General features: G+C 40.5%; 1 protein-coding gene across 2 annotated transcripts; it reads right to left on the bottom strand.

Annotated features, from left to right (window-relative positions):
- Positions 1 to 1004: 1004 nt before the first annotated feature.
- Positions 1005 to 17770, bottom strand: LOC130930797 (SH2 domain-containing adapter protein F-like). 2 transcript variants are annotated; one of them, XM_057858947.1, is made up of 8 exons: positions 17346 to 17678; positions 12488 to 12740; positions 12239 to 12340; positions 11998 to 12160; positions 10447 to 10707; positions 5376 to 5556; positions 5165 to 5284; positions 1005 to 1734 (listed from the first exon to the last, which is right to left on the bottom strand). In XM_057858947.1, the coding sequence occupies exons 2-8, from the start codon at positions 12734 to 12736 to the stop codon at positions 1548 to 1550; spliced, it is 1263 nt and encodes a 420-aa protein (XP_057714930.1). In that variant the 5' UTR covers positions 12737 to 12740; positions 17346 to 17678; the 3' UTR covers positions 1005 to 1547. The 2 variants fall into 2 exon arrangements, with proteins under 2 accessions (XP_057714930.1, XP_057714931.1); XM_057858948.1 differs by lacking the exons at positions 1005 to 1734; positions 5165 to 5284; positions 5376 to 5556 and adding an exon at positions 5583 to 7275 and having other exon boundaries at positions 17346 to 17770.
- Between the last annotated feature and the right edge of the window lie 1092 nt (positions 17771 to 18862).

The following is an 18862-nucleotide window of genomic DNA, read 5'->3' as shown; positions in this document are numbered from 1 at the left end:
CAACACGGACTTTCAACTCCCCCCGCAGATTTTCTATGGGTTTGAGACCTGGAGACTGGCTAGGCCACTCCAGGACCTTGAAATGCTTCTTACGAAGCCACTCCTTTGTTGCCCTGGCTGTGTGTTTGGGATCATTGTCATGCTGAAAGACCCAGCCACGTCTCATCTTCAATGTCCTTGCTGATGGAAGGAGATTTTCACTCAAAATCTCTCGATACATGGTCCCATTCATTCTTTCCTTTACACAGATCAGTCGTCCTGGTCCCTTTGTAGAAAAAAATGGCCCAAAGCAGGATGTTTCCACCCCCATGCTTCACAGTGGGTATGGTGTTCTTCGGATGCAATTCAGTATTCTTTCTCCTTCAAACAAGAGAACCTGTGTTTCTACCAAAAAGTTTTTTAGGGGTTTCATCTGACCATAACACATTCTCCAAGTCCTCTTCTGGATCATCCAAATGCTCTCTAGCGAACCGCAGACGGGCCTGGACGTGTGCTTTCTTCAGCAGGGGGACACGTCTGGCAGTGCAGGATTTGAGTCCCTGGTGGCGCATTGTGTTACTGATAGTAGCCTTAGGTACTGTGGTCCCAGCTCTCTGTAGGTCATTCACTTGGTCCCCCTGTGTGGTTCTGGGATTTTTGCCTACCGTTCTTGTTATCATTTTGACGCCACGGGGCAAGGAGGGAGTTGAAGGTCCGTGTTGCCCAACGATAGCCCCAAAACATTACTGCTCTAGAGGAGATCTGCATGGAGGAATGGGCCAAAATACCAGCAACAGTGTGTGAAAAGCTTGTGAAGAGTTACTTATTTTCCACCATGATTTGCAAATAAATTCTTTAAAAATCAAACAATGTGATTTTCTGTTTTTTCCCCCCACATTCTGTCTCTCAATGTTGAGGTGTACCCATGTTGATAATTACAGGACTCTCTAATATTTTCAAGTGGGAGAACTCGCACAATTAGTGGTTGACTAAATATTTATTTACCCTACTGTATTTTGTCATTTGTGTCTCTATTTTAGCATAAAGACAAGACTAATGTATTTTCCAAAAATGAGGTTTAGTATTTTTTTATCAACTACATGTGTATAATTACATATTGTTTGCTGTGAAAAAACATTTGTAACAATTGCTCAAACATGAAATCAATAATCTGAAACCAATTCTAAATGGCCTAAACCTATTTTTCAAATCAAACACTCTTTTGGCAAAACCTAAAACATAGTACTTAAGATTCCATTTACAAAATTGCTAAAATAAATTTGAGAAAATGTCATTTGCATAATAATTTATAACATTGCTATGAACAATGTGTAAAGCTGTCATGCTTTAGAGGGGACGCTGCAGGCCTCCAAAGGCTCACCTGTGCCTTAAAGTTATCCACTGACACCTAAAAACACGGAATCTGGAAACTAGAATCTTTGAACAATCTACTGGCAAAAAGAGTTGAAGATCTTTGAAAATGTCCTACTTCAGCATTCATCTCATGGCGTTTGAGTCCCTGTTCTGGAGGCACCAGGCTGATTTGAAGTTGTGATTTGCCCAAGCAGTCAGAGCGTCTGTACAATAACCGGATAAAGGAGGGACATGTGCTCGGCCCCCCGGATCGGCAGCTTGTGTGTGCTGTAGTAGTGGATGACCTCCGGGATGGTGGCGAAAGGCGGGCTGTTCTCACCCAGCACGAAGCAGCCGTCGGCGGAGCGGGTAAACTTCATGTGCATGAAGCCTTTGCAGCTCCTGTGAGATGCAACCACCAAAACACAAGAGTCAAACTGGATACAGAAAGAGCGCAACCTCCATTTTCCCCAAAAGATCCTTTGTTGAAAATCTGTTCCTCAAATAAGCATTGTAGGGGAGAGTAGGGATGGACATCACAATTTTTAAACCGATCAACAAGTCTTAAAATAGTGATTCATTTGTTACAGGGAAGCTTAATGGCTATACAGTAGTTTTGGATTTGGCTTTTAATTTTTTTCCACTTTTTCTTTTTTAAAATAAATATTATCAATTAAAGACATCCTGACATTTTGTGACAACCATCCACATTGAGGGGCAAGTTGTCCCTTGTTATTTGAATGAGATTTTCTTTAAAAAAAAAAAAAAAAAAAATGAAAAAGTACTATCTTCTGAATGACATTTAAGTATCTACAGTGCTGGCTAAAAGCATTGGTACCCCTGCAATTCTGTCATATAATGCTCAGTTTCTCCCAGAAAATGATTGCAATTACCAATGCTTTGGTAGTAATGTCTTCATTTATTTTGCTTGCAATGAAAAAACACAAAAGAGGAAAAAAAAATGTAATCATTATCATTTTACAAAAAACTCCAAAAATGGGCCGACAAAAGTATTGACACCCTCAGCCTAATACTTGGTAGCACAAGCTTTAAACAAAATAACTGCGAACAACCGCTTCCGGTATCCATCAATGCGTTTCTTACAATGCACTGCTGGAATTTTAGACCATTCTTCTATGGCCAACTGCTCCAGGTTTCTGCGATTTGAAGGGTGCCTTCTCCAAACTGCCATTATCAGATCTCTCCACAGGTGTTCTATAGGATTCAGGTCTGGACTCATTGCTGGGTACTTCAAAAGTCTCCAGTGCTTTCTCTCAAACCATTTTCTAGTGCTTTTTGAAGTGTGTTTAGGGTCATTGTCCTGCTGGAACACCCATGACCTCTGAGGGAGACCAAGCTTTCTCACATTGGGCCCTACACAGAGGCGTAGCGTTCCATTAGGCATACGCAGGCAATTGCCTAGGGCCCCCAGCCAGCAGGGGCCCCCAGACGGCCAACAAATTTGGCACACAAAGATTTAGCACACTCACCATCACTGCACTGTCGTAGCTAAAAGTATTGGATGTGGTTCAATACCATGGAACCATTTAGCAGATTATCTATTCTGTTGTCAGTCTCAATTAGCATACATGTTTAATCAAGTCCAATTAGTTTTAACTCTACAAGTACATGCTTAGAGTGAGTCATTAAAATTCTATGAGAAATCTGTTCTGTTATATACTATGATGACTTTCACAGGTCAACTCATTATTCATGTGACTACTTAAAGAAATGGGGATTTTTCCAAGAAAGTCTATTAATTGGTCTATCGTATTCCTCGTTGAATACTCTATAAGAAAAATATAACATATATGCATCTAAAATAATCCTAAACGATTTTAGTAGCAATTTTAATACTGCTTTTAGCAAGGTTTCTTGGGTATGCGGTATGCCGCTGCGTACGTTCCCATAGCAACCAGTCCTGTTATTGTCCTACGTCACAAGCGCTGCATATTCTGAGAACGAGACTAGGCGTAAGCGTAAAGTGCGCATTTCGAGCAGAGGACGGCCACCCCACCTGTTGGGGGATTAATCTGTGAGTCCATGAACGAATGTAAGTATTTCCTCTTCATGCCATAAAGTTCTTATGATAAGTTTGATAAGATTGTGCTCTTAACGTCTTTTTTTTTACCACGACTTGGAATGATATTTTTTTTGTTTGTGTTTTACAACAGATTATTTCGATGTACAAGTAGATTTTTTCGTCTGTGTTTACAAGTGACTTTTGTCTCTGAAAACGCGACAACGGGGAGACAAAACTCGTGAGGTTGTAATTGGTGGTTTTTAACCTGTAGCAAAGAAAAACACCCGTAGAACAAAAAAAATTACTTGTAAACGAAAAAAAAGACACTTGTAGAATTTTTTTTTTTTTTTTACATTGTTTTTTCATGTTTATATCACAACGCAACATTTGGAAATACAAGTTGTTTTTTTTGCTTTACAAGTTAAAATTAGTCATTTTAAGGGTATTTTTTTATTTTAAAACTAAGTTTTGAGTATCTTTTTTGGCTCATAAAACTCAAACAGAATGTGACAAAACTTGTGCACTTGTAATTGGTAATTTTTAACCCATAGTGAAGAAAAAACACCTGTAGAACAAAAAAAAAAAATACTTGCAAACAGAAAAAAAACAACTTGTAGAACAATTTATTCCTTCGAGTTTTTTTTTTCCATATTTATATTACAACGCAAAATTTGGAAATACAAGTGTTTTTTTTTGTTGTTGTTAAAATTGGTCATTTTACAGGGATATTTTCATTTTACAACCTCACTTCTTTTGGCATTATTCAATCTCCATAATAAGATGTTACATGATTCACTTCTGTGCCAGAATGTTATCCTTATTAAGTAAAAGCAATATAACTTACCAGCTAGTCAGTAGAATACGGTATGTGTAAAGGTATGTGTACTAAGCACAATAATAATAATAATAATCTGAAGTACATTTTGTTTATTAACGCAAATGTGTGTAAATAATCAAGGGTAGTGTGAAGTGAATGAATAATGCAATTTGGCACTTTTGAGTGTCCTAAAAAGCGCTCTATGAGAGCGAGGCGTTATTAGACTTTTATTAAATATGCTATTGCTCCAAGTCCAACTGTCCCCCTTACTTGCACATGCTCAAAGGGCCCCATGCTGCCTGTTGCCTGGGGCCCCCGGGGACCCTTGCTACGCCTCTGGCCCTACATTATGCTGCAAAATGCTGCAAAATGGGCTGGACAAATACTTTCGTCCGGCCCATTTTGTTTGGCCAGTTTGTGGCCAGACCAGTTTGTTTTGTGTGGAATGATAATGATTTAGTTTTTTTTCCATTCTCTTTTGTGTTTTTTCATTGCAAGCAAAATAAATGAAGATATTACTACCAAAACATTTGTAATTGCAATCATTTTCTGGGAGAAATTGAGCATTATCTGACAGAATTGCAGGGGTGCCAATACTTCTGGCCAGCACTGGCCAATCCTCGACCAAATTACTCTTGAAACACTCCTGCCTGCTTGTATGCAGTAAAACCTTTGTCCTGTTTCCACCTAAATCCGGCGTTAGAGCGCAGCATGTGTTTGAGTTTATCACAATGAAAGCCAACTCAAGGTTCTGCCTAGAGTGGCCCCCTACGGGAAGGCGTGGCGCAATGGCTGTGGGAGTTGTCAACTGAAGGTGGAGTCTATGCTATAGTTTAGCTATATCAGTTTTGAATTATAAAAAATTGCTTTATTATTTAATTCTGAAGGGTTTGCTGAATGCACATGTGAAACTTATGGGGTTCAGTACCCCTAGCAAGGTTAAGAACCGCTGCTCTAAACTGAAGGGGCCCTGTCTGTGTGGTTTTGCTTACCTGAGTGAGAGGGAAAAGTCGTTGCGGCAGGTCTGGCTGTTCCTCACCAGGTAGGAGCTTTCCTTGCACAGGGTCAGCAGAGACTCCGCCTCGGAGCGGCTTAGTGTTCCGTGGTACCACCTGTACGTGAATTTATTTTTTAAAAATTAATGCGGATTGAAAAATAGCAGTGAAAATTAAATTATTGGAAGGTGCTGAAGTGATGGCTCACACTTGTCTTTCGAGCGGTATGTAGGGGTCTACTCTCTCTCCCAGGAGGGGGAGGGCATCACAAACCAGACGCAGGGTGTTGGATTCCGCCGCTGCTGAAGCTGGCACGTTATTGGGTTTAGGGAATTTGATCTGCTCCGTCTGGACACGCGAACGCTCCCTCTCAGCGCCCTCAAACTGGACTTTGGTTCAAAAGCAACAAGTTGCAGGTCAGCATCACTTTTGAACGAGGGTCCCATGTCTATCACTTTCAATGACAGTGACTAAGGCTAGGTTCATACTACAGGCACGAATCCGATTTGTTCATGTTTTTCCGACTCGAGTGAGGCATTAATTTGACGGTCTGAACGTGACATGTCGCATAGAACGGGACCATTTCAAATCCGATCTGGGTCACTTTCGTATGTGGTCTAAATCCGATCTGGGCCACATTTTTCCAGGACGTTGTGGCGGTCTGTAATGCAAAGTCTCCCAAATCGGAATTCATGCAGCAGTTACGTCATCAAAGTGCGAGAGAGACGCTACGGTAGCGGTGCAGCTGTGCGTTATTAGCGCCTAGCTTGCATTGAACACGGCTTTTGGGGAAGGGCCTGGCTTGACAACAGTCATAAAAATATTAAAATGGGTTGAGGACAGGCCTGAGAATGATCGGTTCTCACTGCTCTCCATGAGCAATATTTCAAGATTGCTTACACGGCTGAGAGTTGGGGCAAACTGCCCGTATGTGTGTGTGACATGCACGGACAGTGCGTGCATGCTATCGATCCATATAAATTTAAAATAGAAGCCTAAATGGGGATTATTTATGTCTGTTATTTGTGTCCTCTTATTGAAAAGCAAAATATGATATCCCTTGAATGATAGATGACAGCCAGCATGTGTGGTCATTTGTTTTGATGCTTCTGCGCATCCGGGTCTTCTTGCTCAGTGCGTGTCGGACTGCGAATTAGTGCGCATGTGTAATACTTGAATGGTCTCGATGGACAAAGGCAGTCTGAACGCGCACGCCAAAAAAACAGATATGACAAAAAATCGGATCTGTGCATTAAGACCTGTAGTATGAACCTAGCCTAAGTTTAAGGACAAGTGTACGGGTTTAAAGGGACAAATACCATCATGTGCAACTAACGATACACGATAATATCGGTCAACGATAATGGCAATTATGACGTCACACAGATAATCCAGATAATAAAAAAATTCAAACCGATAATGCAATCCGATAATTATATACTTGATTTAGCCTCGAAAATGTGCGCAACCGAAGAATTCAGCACGCCGCCTCCTCAACCCCTCCCCTCTCTGAAGCCCCTGAGGGAGGAGGGGCTGAGGAGGCGGAGTTCCACGACAAGAAGCAGTAGTATATTATGGCGGCTGTTACTAAAAAAATGACGCTCTCGCCATCTGTGAAACATGCACCGCAGAAGTTCCACGAGGCGGAAAGAAAGCGTCCTCATTCAACACCACTAACCCAGCAGCCATTTAAAACTGCATCACAATGATTTTTGGAACGAATAAGAGGCTGCTGCTAGCGGGAATGCAAAAGCTATTGTTAACACAAACCAAGCTAAACTACGGTGCTTGTGACGATACAGAGTTGGGTTGTTTGGGAATGCAGCCCAAAGCGGGTGGTAAACTCGCATCAAAGGCTAAACACCGGCACGACTCGAGACCGATAGTCGACAAGTAGCCGTCTTCCGACGGAGCCCTCCGCTCTGGCCGGTCCGGCAGGCCGCGGCGGGGCGGGCCGAGCCCGGTTCCCCGGTGGCGGGACCTCCGGCGAACACCCTGGTTTCTCGAGCGTTCCCCCACGGCATGCGCCTCCGTCCGGAGCAGAGCCAGGCCCCGAATACGCCGCGGCGAACCGGCCAGGGCGGGCGGATTATCCGGTACGAACGTAGCTGCCGCCGCCGAGACAAGACACAATTTTTTTTTTTTACCGAATTGACCCGAGAGTCAAAGCCCCGGATAAAAAAATAATGCAGTTTATACGACCACCATTCTTCATGAAAAACATGCCAATCACATCATTTTCACCACGGACATTTGGACAAGTGATGTCCAGTAAGCAAGCTTATCATGACGGCACAGTGGTTAGATGATAAACATGCAGAAAACGAAGTCAGCCAGTCTGTGATGCATTCAGTAAGTAAAATGACAAGCGGTCAGATGACTTTGTAACACCGCCTTTATTTTCGGCTTAACAAAACTCGGGGACAAAACAACACGCACGGGGATACGAGCTCCAACTCCGTCCAAATAGTACTGCCGTGTATCAGTTTAGCTGCTGTGTTGTGAGTGCCGCAAATGTAAACAAAGCGGTGCAGAATGGGTACATGGCATCTCGCTCTTTTGAGTTAATCATTTTCACACTGTGCAACAAAGCATATAACATTAGCAATCACTTTTCAAATGATTTAACTTATTTGTCTGCTCAATTACAGTCACAGTAGATAATCAAACCTTATTTGCACTTATTAACACTTATCAATTTAAATATGCACATTCCTTTTGTAATGAAATAACAATAATATTCTGTAGCCACAAGTTTTTTTGTTTTTTTTTAGGATCAAGTATAATAATTTATTGCTTAAAATAAGGCTGTTAAGATTATTTTCAGCTAGCTATTTTTCTTCCAAGAAATCTGAGAGAAATGCACTTGAGGCGCTGGCAGATAATTTCACTTTTTTCCAATAGATTTACACTTAAAACTCACTAGTTTTAAGGAGGTGGGTTTTTGCAGTGTAGTAATGTTATGTTAGGAATGGCTTACTTTTAAAGGCATTTTTGTGCAACTTATGTATTTACTCTGTAATTGTTGCCAATTTATTATTTTATTTATTTATTTAGATGTTGGAATTGACGATTTGTTCATATTTTAGGTTGGAAAAAAGAGCAATAAATTATATTTTAGCACAGTAATATTTTCTCTTGTGTATACTTAAAAATTTTACATAAATCTTTTAATAGAATTATCGGCTTGACATTATCGGTTATCAGTTGAAATGAGGAGGAAATTATCGGTTATCGGTTGAAAAATGTATTATCGTGCATCACTATGTGCAACCAACTGGGTGCAAACAATTTTTTCAACTAGAATAGTGTCTATGTTGACTGAGAGAGGGTGAAAGAACGAATCCAGTCAAAATGAATTGGGGGTCGAGCACCGTCAATAGTATTTAAGCATGAGCATTCAAAGCCATTCCTCTCAGTTTTAAATGAATTGGACATTTATCATTGTCAAGAACAGGCAATGAGTTAAGAAATACTCCTTTGTTTACTAGAATGTTACAATAACATAGTGTTGCTGTATTTACTTATAGAAGTGTTACTCTGTAATATCCTCATAGCATAGGCGGAGTTTGACTTTTGGGGCAGCGGGGGCACAACATGTTGATGACCTCGAAACGCAGTGTCAACAATAAAGTTAACTTACAACAATATTTACAATAAAAAAGTTGAAAATACACATGTTTTTTCTTTCCCATCATTCTTGACGGGATTTCGAAATCAGGCTGCTTAGGACAGCTATACCTTTCGCCAAGATCGTCATCCATTGAATATGGTACGCCCGGCGTTGCCGTACCAATGTCGTCACCCCCGTCAAAAATTGTATCCCCTGGGCGGAGCCACTGCGCTGTACTGATTTGCTTGATTTCCGTGTTTTGGTGATGTAGTTATCTACGAGGTTTTAAAATATGGCCCATCCATCAAAAAAGAAAAAAAATCTGTCGTATAACGTAACATACGTACTGAACGTTAAAAAAAAGGCAACATTTTACTGTTTTACTCGTAGGATGAACTGTTATTACTGTAATTCAAGTCCTGTATGGAGTTTCTCCAGTTTAATTAACGTGATGTCCAAAATATATAACGGTGGTTCTTTTCTGGCTTCAATCAATTTTTTAAGTTGACATAACTCATAACTAATGTGTGTGTGCGCGCTCCAGCGGCCAGGGGATACAATTTTTGACGGCGGTAACTACATTGGCAAGACACCGGTGGTGGCTAGGTTGTACAATTAGCGTCTTTAGTGGGGCAAATTGAAACTCCGCTTACCGTTTTGATGGTGGTCTCTGGCGTTTCATGGTCCACATTTTCAATCCTTGGTTCGTGTTCAGTAGCTGTTGTCGCTTTTAAAAGCTTAGGTTTGAAAAAAATTACGTATATTCATCTTGCCTCTTCTGTCCCCGGGTGGTTTTGGCTAAGCAAAGCAAATGACCGGTTAAGGCGCTAGTAATTATCGGTTTACATTATCAGTTGAAATCTTTTTAATCTGGATTATCTGCGTGACGTCATGATTGCCATTATCGGCCTATAATTATCGGTAACCGATATTGTCATGCATCTTTAGTAGTTACCTTATTGTACCTCACAGTATCTTATTTTTTTTAATATTATGAATATGACTGTTCAGTCCTTTGGCGAAATGTGTATTTGATTATAATGTTGACTTTTGTGATGCATGCTTACATTTTGGCGCAGGAAGCGTAGAGCAGGTAATACTTATGCATGCAAGTGGGAGCGCATGTACACACAAAGAAGAACGTATTTGCGCAACCAAGTGAGAGAGGGATGGGAAAGATTGCAATTCAGTTCGCTGTCTAACTAGGATGTAGCCCCAACGTCTTGGCGAGGACAGTACAATGATGTAGAATATACAGTGCCTTGCAAAAGTATTCGGCCCCCTTGAATCTTGCAACCTTTCACCACATTTCAGGTTTCAAACAAAGATATGAAATTTAATTTTTTTGTCAAGAATCAACAACAAGTGGGACACAAAATTTTATATCTGTATGTTTGAAGCCTGAAATGTGGCGAAAGGTTGAAAGGTTCAAGGGGGCTGAATACTTTTGCAAGGCACAGTATGTTTTTGGAGAGTTATTTTGAGATTTAAGGGGAATTAGGGGTATTCAGAAGGACAATTCCGACTAACGCTGAAATTATGGTTATGTCGCCAGTGTAGGAATGGAACTTGCTCAAAACCCGGGGACTACCTGTACTTTGAGCAACGGTCTTTCACATGAAGGTCATTTTTACAAGGTGTTTTCTGTTAAGGACTTGGGCCATACCAGCGAGTGCTTTGGAGATGTCGTCCTTCTTCCACTCCCATGGCTGGTCGTACTCGTCCGCTGGTCTGTCGTCGTTCTGGGGTAGTCGGCTCCCCCTGTCGTCTACGGGGGAAAGTGAGCAGTCCAGCCTGTGCGAGTGCTGCTGCCGCTGTTGAGTCGGTGCGCTTGGAGCTGCTCGGGCCTGCTGTCGGTTCCTCTCCTCGTACGGATTGTCATACAGTTGGCTGCCGCTGGAACTCATGCACTTGTTGTGCTGCATTTCTGCATAGACGAGAATCTCTATTTGTTTCATACCCTTAACTCAGCAGAAGATACACACTAGGAGGGCAAAAGTCATTTGGAATATCTTGCACTTCTGCAAAAAAATGGGTCATAAATGTGGTCTGATCTTCACCAAAACTAAAAACGGGGACATGGGTAAATAGCAATATTTAACATATCATATAAGTTTTTTCCCTGAATAGTAACTTTTAGTGCAACAGCTAATAAATCACTCAAATTTCACATCAGAAACTTAATACTTGAGGAAAGCATGCAGAATCATCGCAATTTTACTCAACAAAAGCAAAATTTGTTGTTTTTTTTTATATATACAATCACAACTTATTTAGGGTGAATTCCACTATTGTGTAGAGATACAAAATCCAATATGGCGGCCGTCATGAAACAAAGAGCTTTTTAAGTTGAAAATTCTTGTAAATAAATGCTTGGTCAAGATTCTTCTTCTTGGTCAAGAGCAAAAACTGGGCAGTTATCGTTCATTTTATGTTTATATTTCAAGTAAAAGTTACAGTATTGTATAATCCAACATGGTGGCCGTCACAAAACAAAAATTATTAACAAAAATTTTCAACTTAAAAAGCTCTCTGTTTTTTAAGTTGAAAATTCTGTTAAATAAATGCTTCAATTGCGGAATTTCTAAAGATATAATTGTAAAACAGTCTAGTTCTTGGTCAAAAGCATAAAACGGGCAGTTATCATTCACTGTACGTAAATATTTCAAGCAAAAATTACGGTATTGTATAATCCAACATGGTGGCCGTCACAAAACAAAGAGCTTTTTAAGTTTAAAATTCTTGTAAATAAATGCTTAAATCGCTGAATTTCTATAGATATGCATGTAAAACTGTTCATTTTACGTGAATATTTCAAGCCAAAGTTACACTAAATTTATCCATTGATTTTTTTTCACGTTTCAAAGTGCATGCATGGTGCTATTTAATACAATGATTACCTTGAATCCTCGACCAAATCACTCGAGACACTACTGCCTGCTTGTATGAAGTAAAACCTTCGTCCTATTTCCACCTAAATCCGGTGTTAGAACGCAGCGTGTTTGATTTTATCACAGTGAACGCCAATTCAACATTCTGCCTGAGTCGGCCCTCTACGGGAAGGCATGGCGCAATGTCTGTGGGAGTTGTCTTGTCAACTGATGGTGGAGTCTATGGCTTGAGCTAATGGGTTTTAGTACAGTACAACAAAAATTGTGTTCCTGGTAGTTTCAGATTGGCTCTGACATAGGCTTCCCTGATGAAACTGTTAATTAACCTGAAATAATTTGCTGAGCCTCAAACGGCTCCATGTAGCTGCAGCTGTCTTTTGGGGCCGATTCAGTCTCCCAGCTGGGCCACGTCCTTGGGTCCGGGCGGGCGTCAAAGGGGTCAGAGTAGTCCGTGTCGGTGTCTGGGGCTTCTGGAGCAGAGGGTAGCACCTGTGACAAATCAATGGACAGGTTCTCTATTGATATCTATTCAAGGACATGCGAAATCAGGCAAAGAGGTGATCTTACAGGTTCCTCTGGAACAGAAGCGGGACTAAGGGGAATTTTACAGTGGCCGAACTCCTGAGAGTCCACTTTAATTAGCCTGTGCTTTGGAGACAACACCTTCACCTGCAAATAACACACTGCATTAATCATATGCATTTTTGTAATGGTATTTCTATAGTTGTTTAATGTTTTTAAGTTCTTGGCTAAATTGTGTTTTTAAAACAGTTTTTTCGTTATCTTTGGCGTCAAATACTTTCGGAAATTCGGTACCTCGGTGCCGTTAGACAAGCTGGGAGTGAAGGCAGGGAACGGAGGCAGGCTCATATCCACGCTACCGTTGCCACCACCGCTGCCATTTTGACGCTCCCTATCCAAGCACTGGTATGGATCCTCAAAGTCCAGGTCCTTCTGAGCTCGGTAGGCTCGCAGGATATCGCTCTCGCTGTAGTCTGGCCTCGGGGGTTGCGGAGGGTCACGCCGGTTGCCAAAGTTCAGGTAGTCCTTCAGCCACTTTGCCATGGATCTGGGAACATCAATACACGCGTTATTTGTGTGGTTTACGTGCATTTTGGTTCCTTATTTAGCTTTTTCAATTTGGGAAAATAAATATTAAATGCAGTGTATTTGACAGAGTTGTTCCGATCCGATTACATAGTCTCTCACTCTTGCTGCTGCTTCTTTTCTTAGTCAGGCAGTGCACTGGGGTTGGTTATTAAAGTTAACGATGATTGACAGACGTTAAGGTTTGATCTGGCCAGAGATGCTAGGAAGGCTGAAACTTCAACGCGCCGCATACGTCAATCATCGTTCAACATGTTAACAGTTGCTGTGGCAACTCATTGTAAGTGAACAGCTTGAGCGGATTTGAGCAGACTCACTCAATGAAGCATTTATGACAATCCTTTCTCCACTTCATTTTTGTTTAAAAATAATTAGGTAGGACAGGACATGTTTAAAACTTATAATTATTACATTTAAAGTGCATAAAAAACATTTATATATGGCAGAAAACCCTCAGGCGACTTGGAAGTTCTGCTCTGAGAACGCCAAATTGGCCAATTTTTAAAATTTTCCTATATGCATGTGTGACACATCATTGGAAAGATTAAAATCTCAATTTTCTGGGGGAAGAAAAATTTAGAACAGGAGGGCATTTTAAAAAAAAAAATTTAAACAGCAAAACCCTTACTGGAGGTGAGACACGCCATGATTTTAACGAAATATTATCGCGTACTTACCTCTTTTCGATCTAAAAACTCCATGTAGCATGTATCACCGAGTGTCATGACACAGCTGTGAATGGCCACAGACGGATTTTTGGGGGATTTTATGGGTGGAACATGGTAATATAACAAGGGTTGCGATGCAGAAATCGCAAACATCAAGGAGTGGTCGAGATTTTCTTTTTCATATATTTACCCTTTTAAACTTTTTTTCCCCCAATTTTTCTTTGTTTGGATCGATTATTTACCATCTTACATATCGGGAAAAATGCGACGGTAACAAAAAAAATCCAATTAAGCGATAGTTATAAGCAGGGGTGCACATAATTTTTTTGCCCAGGTTCTCAGAGGAGGACCTGGAGATGCGACTTGGTCCTCATTGAGCTTGAGAGCCGACCCGCCTGATGCGATAAAATTATGACAAGCTTTACTTGGAGCCAATTAACTTAAATTTTTATTTACAATTAACACTTGATTAACATCAACTGGCACAACAAAATTGCCATTACTCTGAAGTGAAATGTAAAGACATATACAGGGGTACCGCATATTTTTTTTGCCTCCCACATTAACTCAAAGCCTTTGTAAAAGTGGGATGTCCACCTCTTAAGAGCTCATTGAACGTGCATGTTTAGCTTTGTGAAATGCGAGCAAAAACACGTTTGTCAGTGCATGGCGCTGTTCTTTATTAATTTTATTCCGCCACTTGTCCATAGGGCGAGTAGGGTCCTGTCTGGCATCGATAGTTTGCTTAATTGCCATCATGCTCTCTGTTTTTTTCGTGATTTTCAAAGTTTGGATGGCTGAAATTCTTTGACCCTACATAAAATGCGCTGCTCTTATCAGCGACATTGAGATTCTCACAGCAAGTTTAGCACCACATTTCCATGACAGCATCATTTGCTTCTAGCCATGGTACCTCCTGCAGCCACTTTTCAGCAAAAGTCCTTTTTTTCGGTAGCTCTGGTGACGTCTCTGTCGTCTGCAGTGTTGTTAATTTTACTTTAAAAAAGTAATTAATTACAGTTACAAAGTACTTCTCCCAAAAAGTAATTGCGTTAGTAACTCAGTTACCTGAATGTTAGAGTAATTAGTTACTTGGAAAAGTAACTAGTGGTAATTTTCTTTTTTTTTCTCAAAAAAAACCAAAACAAAAACAGGTCATGCAATGTGAAGTTTAAAGGGTTTGGGGGACAATTGGCCCTAGCCCAATTCTTTACCCTCCACTTAACTAGACACAAGGGTATTAAGATAACTAGATAGTAACCTTTGCTATGTGTGGAAGTCATTTAAAGTTGTGAATCAATCGTTAAAGTTGTTAAAATTTCTCCCGTTATTGCATTAGTTCCCTTCTGTCTACTTTAAACATGTGTAAGTTTTAAAACTGTTTCATCATTTAAAGATAGATTTAAGTTAAGATTTTGCCGATTTAGGAGCATTTTAGATTAAAAAAAAAAAAAAAAAAAAGTTACTTAGGTTCGCTATAAAGGATCTCTACATCAGAGCCTTCCTGAGAGGTCTACTGCTTTAAGATGGCGGCTGTTTACTAACGCATGTAGTCATTAAAACATGTTGCCAATTCAGCTGTGTTTGTCAGTTGCATCTAGTTCTATAATATGATATCTACCGTGTCATGTGGGCGTAGTTTGTCGGCTATGGCTACAGTCAGGTATTATTGGAGCCACCTAGCATCGCGGTTGCAACAGCGTCTTCCCCACTCCTGCTCTGTTCTCTCGTCTCCGTGAGTCCGTTTCTCTCAGACTTTTTTTATTCAACCAACTTAGTAACGCATAGTAACGCACGCCTTTCCCGCCTCAGTAACGGTAACGGCGTTGCCAAGATAAGAAAAGCAATTAATCAGATTACTCATTACTGAAAAAAAAATAACACCGTTAGTAACGCCGTTATATTCTAACGCCGTTATTAACAACACTGGTCGTCTGTCTGTCTTTTGACGGGTGTGGGGGAACACGGAAATAATTATTCAGTGGGACCTGCCTCTTTGACATTTTGAGAATAGATTTTCTCGTGTCCGACGCCGTCAGCCATCGGTACGCAAAAGCGTATTGAAGCCGTTGAGGGCCAACGCATTTGTCTACGTCCAGTACGCATGCGCGCATGCGGACCACTTATGTGCACCCCTGGTTATAAGGTAGATATCCTTGACTTATTTACAGACACCAATTTTTTCATTGAGATGCAATTTGTTTAAAAGATTAAAATATACAAGTGAATAATTTTTAAAGTTGTTTTTTTCCTTAAACGAAATGTTAGACAGCAATGAATGATTCTAAGCTAAAAATCACAGACATTTTGAATAATAAATATAATTACTTCCCTTCTTTTTATGGCTGGGTTGAAACAAAAGCGGTTGCGCGACGTCTGTAAACGGGGGTTTCCAGGGTAAAAAGGACAAATCAAAAATAGTTCGGGGGCTTAATGCGCCATGAATCTGCTATGGCAGCATATAGACATATGGTTCTATCAAACAAAACAGTTCGTTTGGCTTACAATACAGCAGTTTATTTTGAAGAGGGGTGCAAGAGCAGAAACTGCTTTTTCAGCCTTGTCTGTGTTTTCCTCCAAATATATATATATATATAGTGGTACCTCGACATACGATCGCTTCGACACACGATCTTTTCGACATCCGACGTAAAATTTGACTTACCATTTGTTTCAACATCCAACGAAATGCTCGAAATACAACGATTTATGACAGCATCGCAATTTCATTGTTTCCCGCAAGACGCACACACGGCGGATTTTCTTGTGAGAGAGCTCAACATGGGTTCCAAGAATGTTAAAGCAGGTGGTGAAAAAAGAAAAAGGTGAGGCTTACCAATGGAAAAAATACAAGCGTTGGGTGCGCATCCGTGAACTGCTTGACAATACTCCTCCGACCTCCGTTTGCCAGTCTTTCTAAGTAAAGGTGACAACCTTCGCCAAATAGATCGCCAGCTTTGTCAGGTTTTAATTCATTTATTTCAGAACTTGTGCAACACAACATGCCATCTGCCAGCAACAATAGGACGTTAACAGTGAATAGAATATCTCAACTGCACTCTCTCACTCTGCTGTTAGCCCCGCGGTGGGTTCAGGTAAACCACACAAAATACGACTGCCACATTAGAACCTGATTTGTTCCATTATTACAGGTTCTATTATTATTATCACTATTATATTATTATTCCGATTTTTATTCATAATGTATTTGTTTTGCTCTTTGTAATTGCTATTTGCAATAGTAACAGCAGTATTTATTCAGGATTTAGTGTCGGTTTTCGGGCTGTGGAATGTATTCTTATGGGAAAATCCTGCTCGACATACGACCATTTCGACTTGCAAACAAGGACTAGGAACGAATTAACTTTGTATGTAGAGGTACCACTGTATACATAAAAGTTGTTTGTTTTTTTAATACTTTGGGGGGGGAAAGTGAAAAAAAAAAATGTCTAATATGTATCTTTTTCCAATAGTAAATCTGAATAAATACACTGAACACAAACTCTACTTCGCGGGATTTCACTTATCGCGGCGTGTACTGAGACCCAAAATCCGCGAAAAACGAGGGATCACTTTACTTTTAAAATGAAGATAAATATAGCCACATATAAGGTGGACTCTTAACAAACGTGCCATGGCTGTGGCCAAGTAAACTTTTAAGTGCATGTAAAGGTCTATATTTTTGCAAGTATTTACTTGAACAGAAATTAAATGGATACTTTGATTGAGTTAGCCTGCTAGCCTACGTTAGCAAACGCATCTGCTTATCAACACTTAAGTACATTAAAAGTATCAACTGACCAATTCGGCCGTGATCCGCGAAAGACCACGCAAAAGGAACTGTTTGTACAGTTGTAAAACGTCACATATTGACAAACTTGAAGTGGAGAGACATTTACCGAGTTAGCTCCGCTGAAACCAAGCTTGCACTTTTCTTCACATTGACGTCGGCTGCTCTCCGTTGTTAAAACGTCCCACCTCTTATTTTTTTGGACATCCGCAGTTATTTTTGGGACGTCTTCAGACAGAAATACCACGAGTTGGTTCGTGAGGTCAACTGCAGCCGGGCTGGGTTAGGGTTAGCCTGACAGCTGCTAACATTAGCCTAGCTACGGCGGTCCCCCGTGCAGTCTGCAGACAGACACTGGGGAAGAGTGACGTATTCAGACAGGATGGATTTTTTTAACATGCTTAAAATATGTCAATGTATTAGTTTCTCCTCAATTTGATGCATAATTGTTTATGATAAAACTGGACTATTTAATTATTGGGATATATTTCTTTGTCTTCATTCTTATTAATTTAGGATGACCAAACGTCCTCTTTTGCCCGGACAAGTCCTACTTTCACGAGGTATCCTCGTCGTCCGGGCGGGTTTTGTAAGTTCATAAAAACGTCCGGTTTTTATGATTTTTCACGGCACCAATTTGAAGAGAATCCCTCCGGCCGCTGGGTGGGTGGCAGCGCCTGCCTGCGATGACATGGCTCCTAGTAGTAGGGAGGGAAGAAGTAGTTCTTGTTTTTGTTGGCAGTTTACCCCAATCATTAGGCATTGCCGCCATCTACTGGGTTGACGATTTGGCCACAAAGCCTGCCCAATTGTTAAGTTTTTTACGATAAATACGTATATAATGGCAACTGTTGACTTCTGTCAGAGCTTTGACTGGAAAATCCCGTTTGGTGTCGCATCATTGCGCTGCCGATGATTGTAAACTTTTATCGCAAAGTTTGATTTTTGCCTCAGCTAGCTATCAGTAAGCTGAACCGCGCTAGGCATTATGGGAAACGTAGTTTTGAACCGCTACGTTTGGAAACATGCTGTTTGAATAGTTTGTCAGTTTATTTCGGTTTTTGTTTGTGTGCAATCTAGAACATTGAATGAGAATATCAACTGAATGGGAATAACAATTTGTCAAGGACAGTAATTTATAAAAATGTTTAGTTTGCACATAGCCTACTGTGTGTATGTGTATTGACTGGACTACATTTCTATGGGTCTGCATTATATATACACGTATATAACCCATTGGCAGTGTATCAAACACTTGTTCTCCCTATATTTAAAAGTCATTATTTTTTTTCGAACTGCATTTTTCCATCCAGAGTGAGGGGCACACTATAAATATATTAAAGTGATATAGGCGTCTTTGAGTGAACTTCGGGTAAAATTCAAGTATCTTGAGGCCGGGCTGAGTGTCCTCTTTTTTGGAAATCAAAATATGGTCACCCTAGCTTAATTAAAACAAATTGCTTATTATCTCTCATTCAGTCATTGGGAGCAATGGACGACCAATCTATTTGAATTTGCTACCAAGCCTCCCAGTTCAAATGGATTGGACGTCCATCCTGGAATATCTTTTACAATAATGTTGGTTTTTAATGTCGAGCGACTGAGGGATTGAAGATCCAATCACTT

The sequence above is a fragment of the Corythoichthys intestinalis genome, chromosome 15, assembly GCF_030265065.1.
Source record: "Corythoichthys intestinalis isolate RoL2023-P3 chromosome 15, ASM3026506v1, whole genome shotgun sequence".
NCBI lineage: Eukaryota > Metazoa > Chordata > Actinopteri > Syngnathiformes > Syngnathidae > Corythoichthys > Corythoichthys intestinalis.
Note: the sequence above shows the minus strand (reverse complement) of the source record. Positions and strands in the feature narration are given on the sequence as shown.

Bases quoted from the DNA above. Each gene is read 5' to 3' on its own strand.
- LOC130930797 (XM_057858947.1), bottom strand. From the start codon at position 12,736: ATGGCAAAGTGGCTGAAGGACTACCTGAACTTTGGCAACCGGCGTGAC. The intron at 12,161-12,238 runs GTAAGATCACCT...GATTTGTCACAG, and splicing joins CTTCTGTTCCAGAGGAACCT to GTGCTACCCTCTGCTCCAGA. The intron at 5,285-5,375 runs GTGAGCCATCAC...ATTCACGTACAG, and splicing joins ATACCGCTCGAAAGACAAGT to GTGGTACCACGGAACACTAA.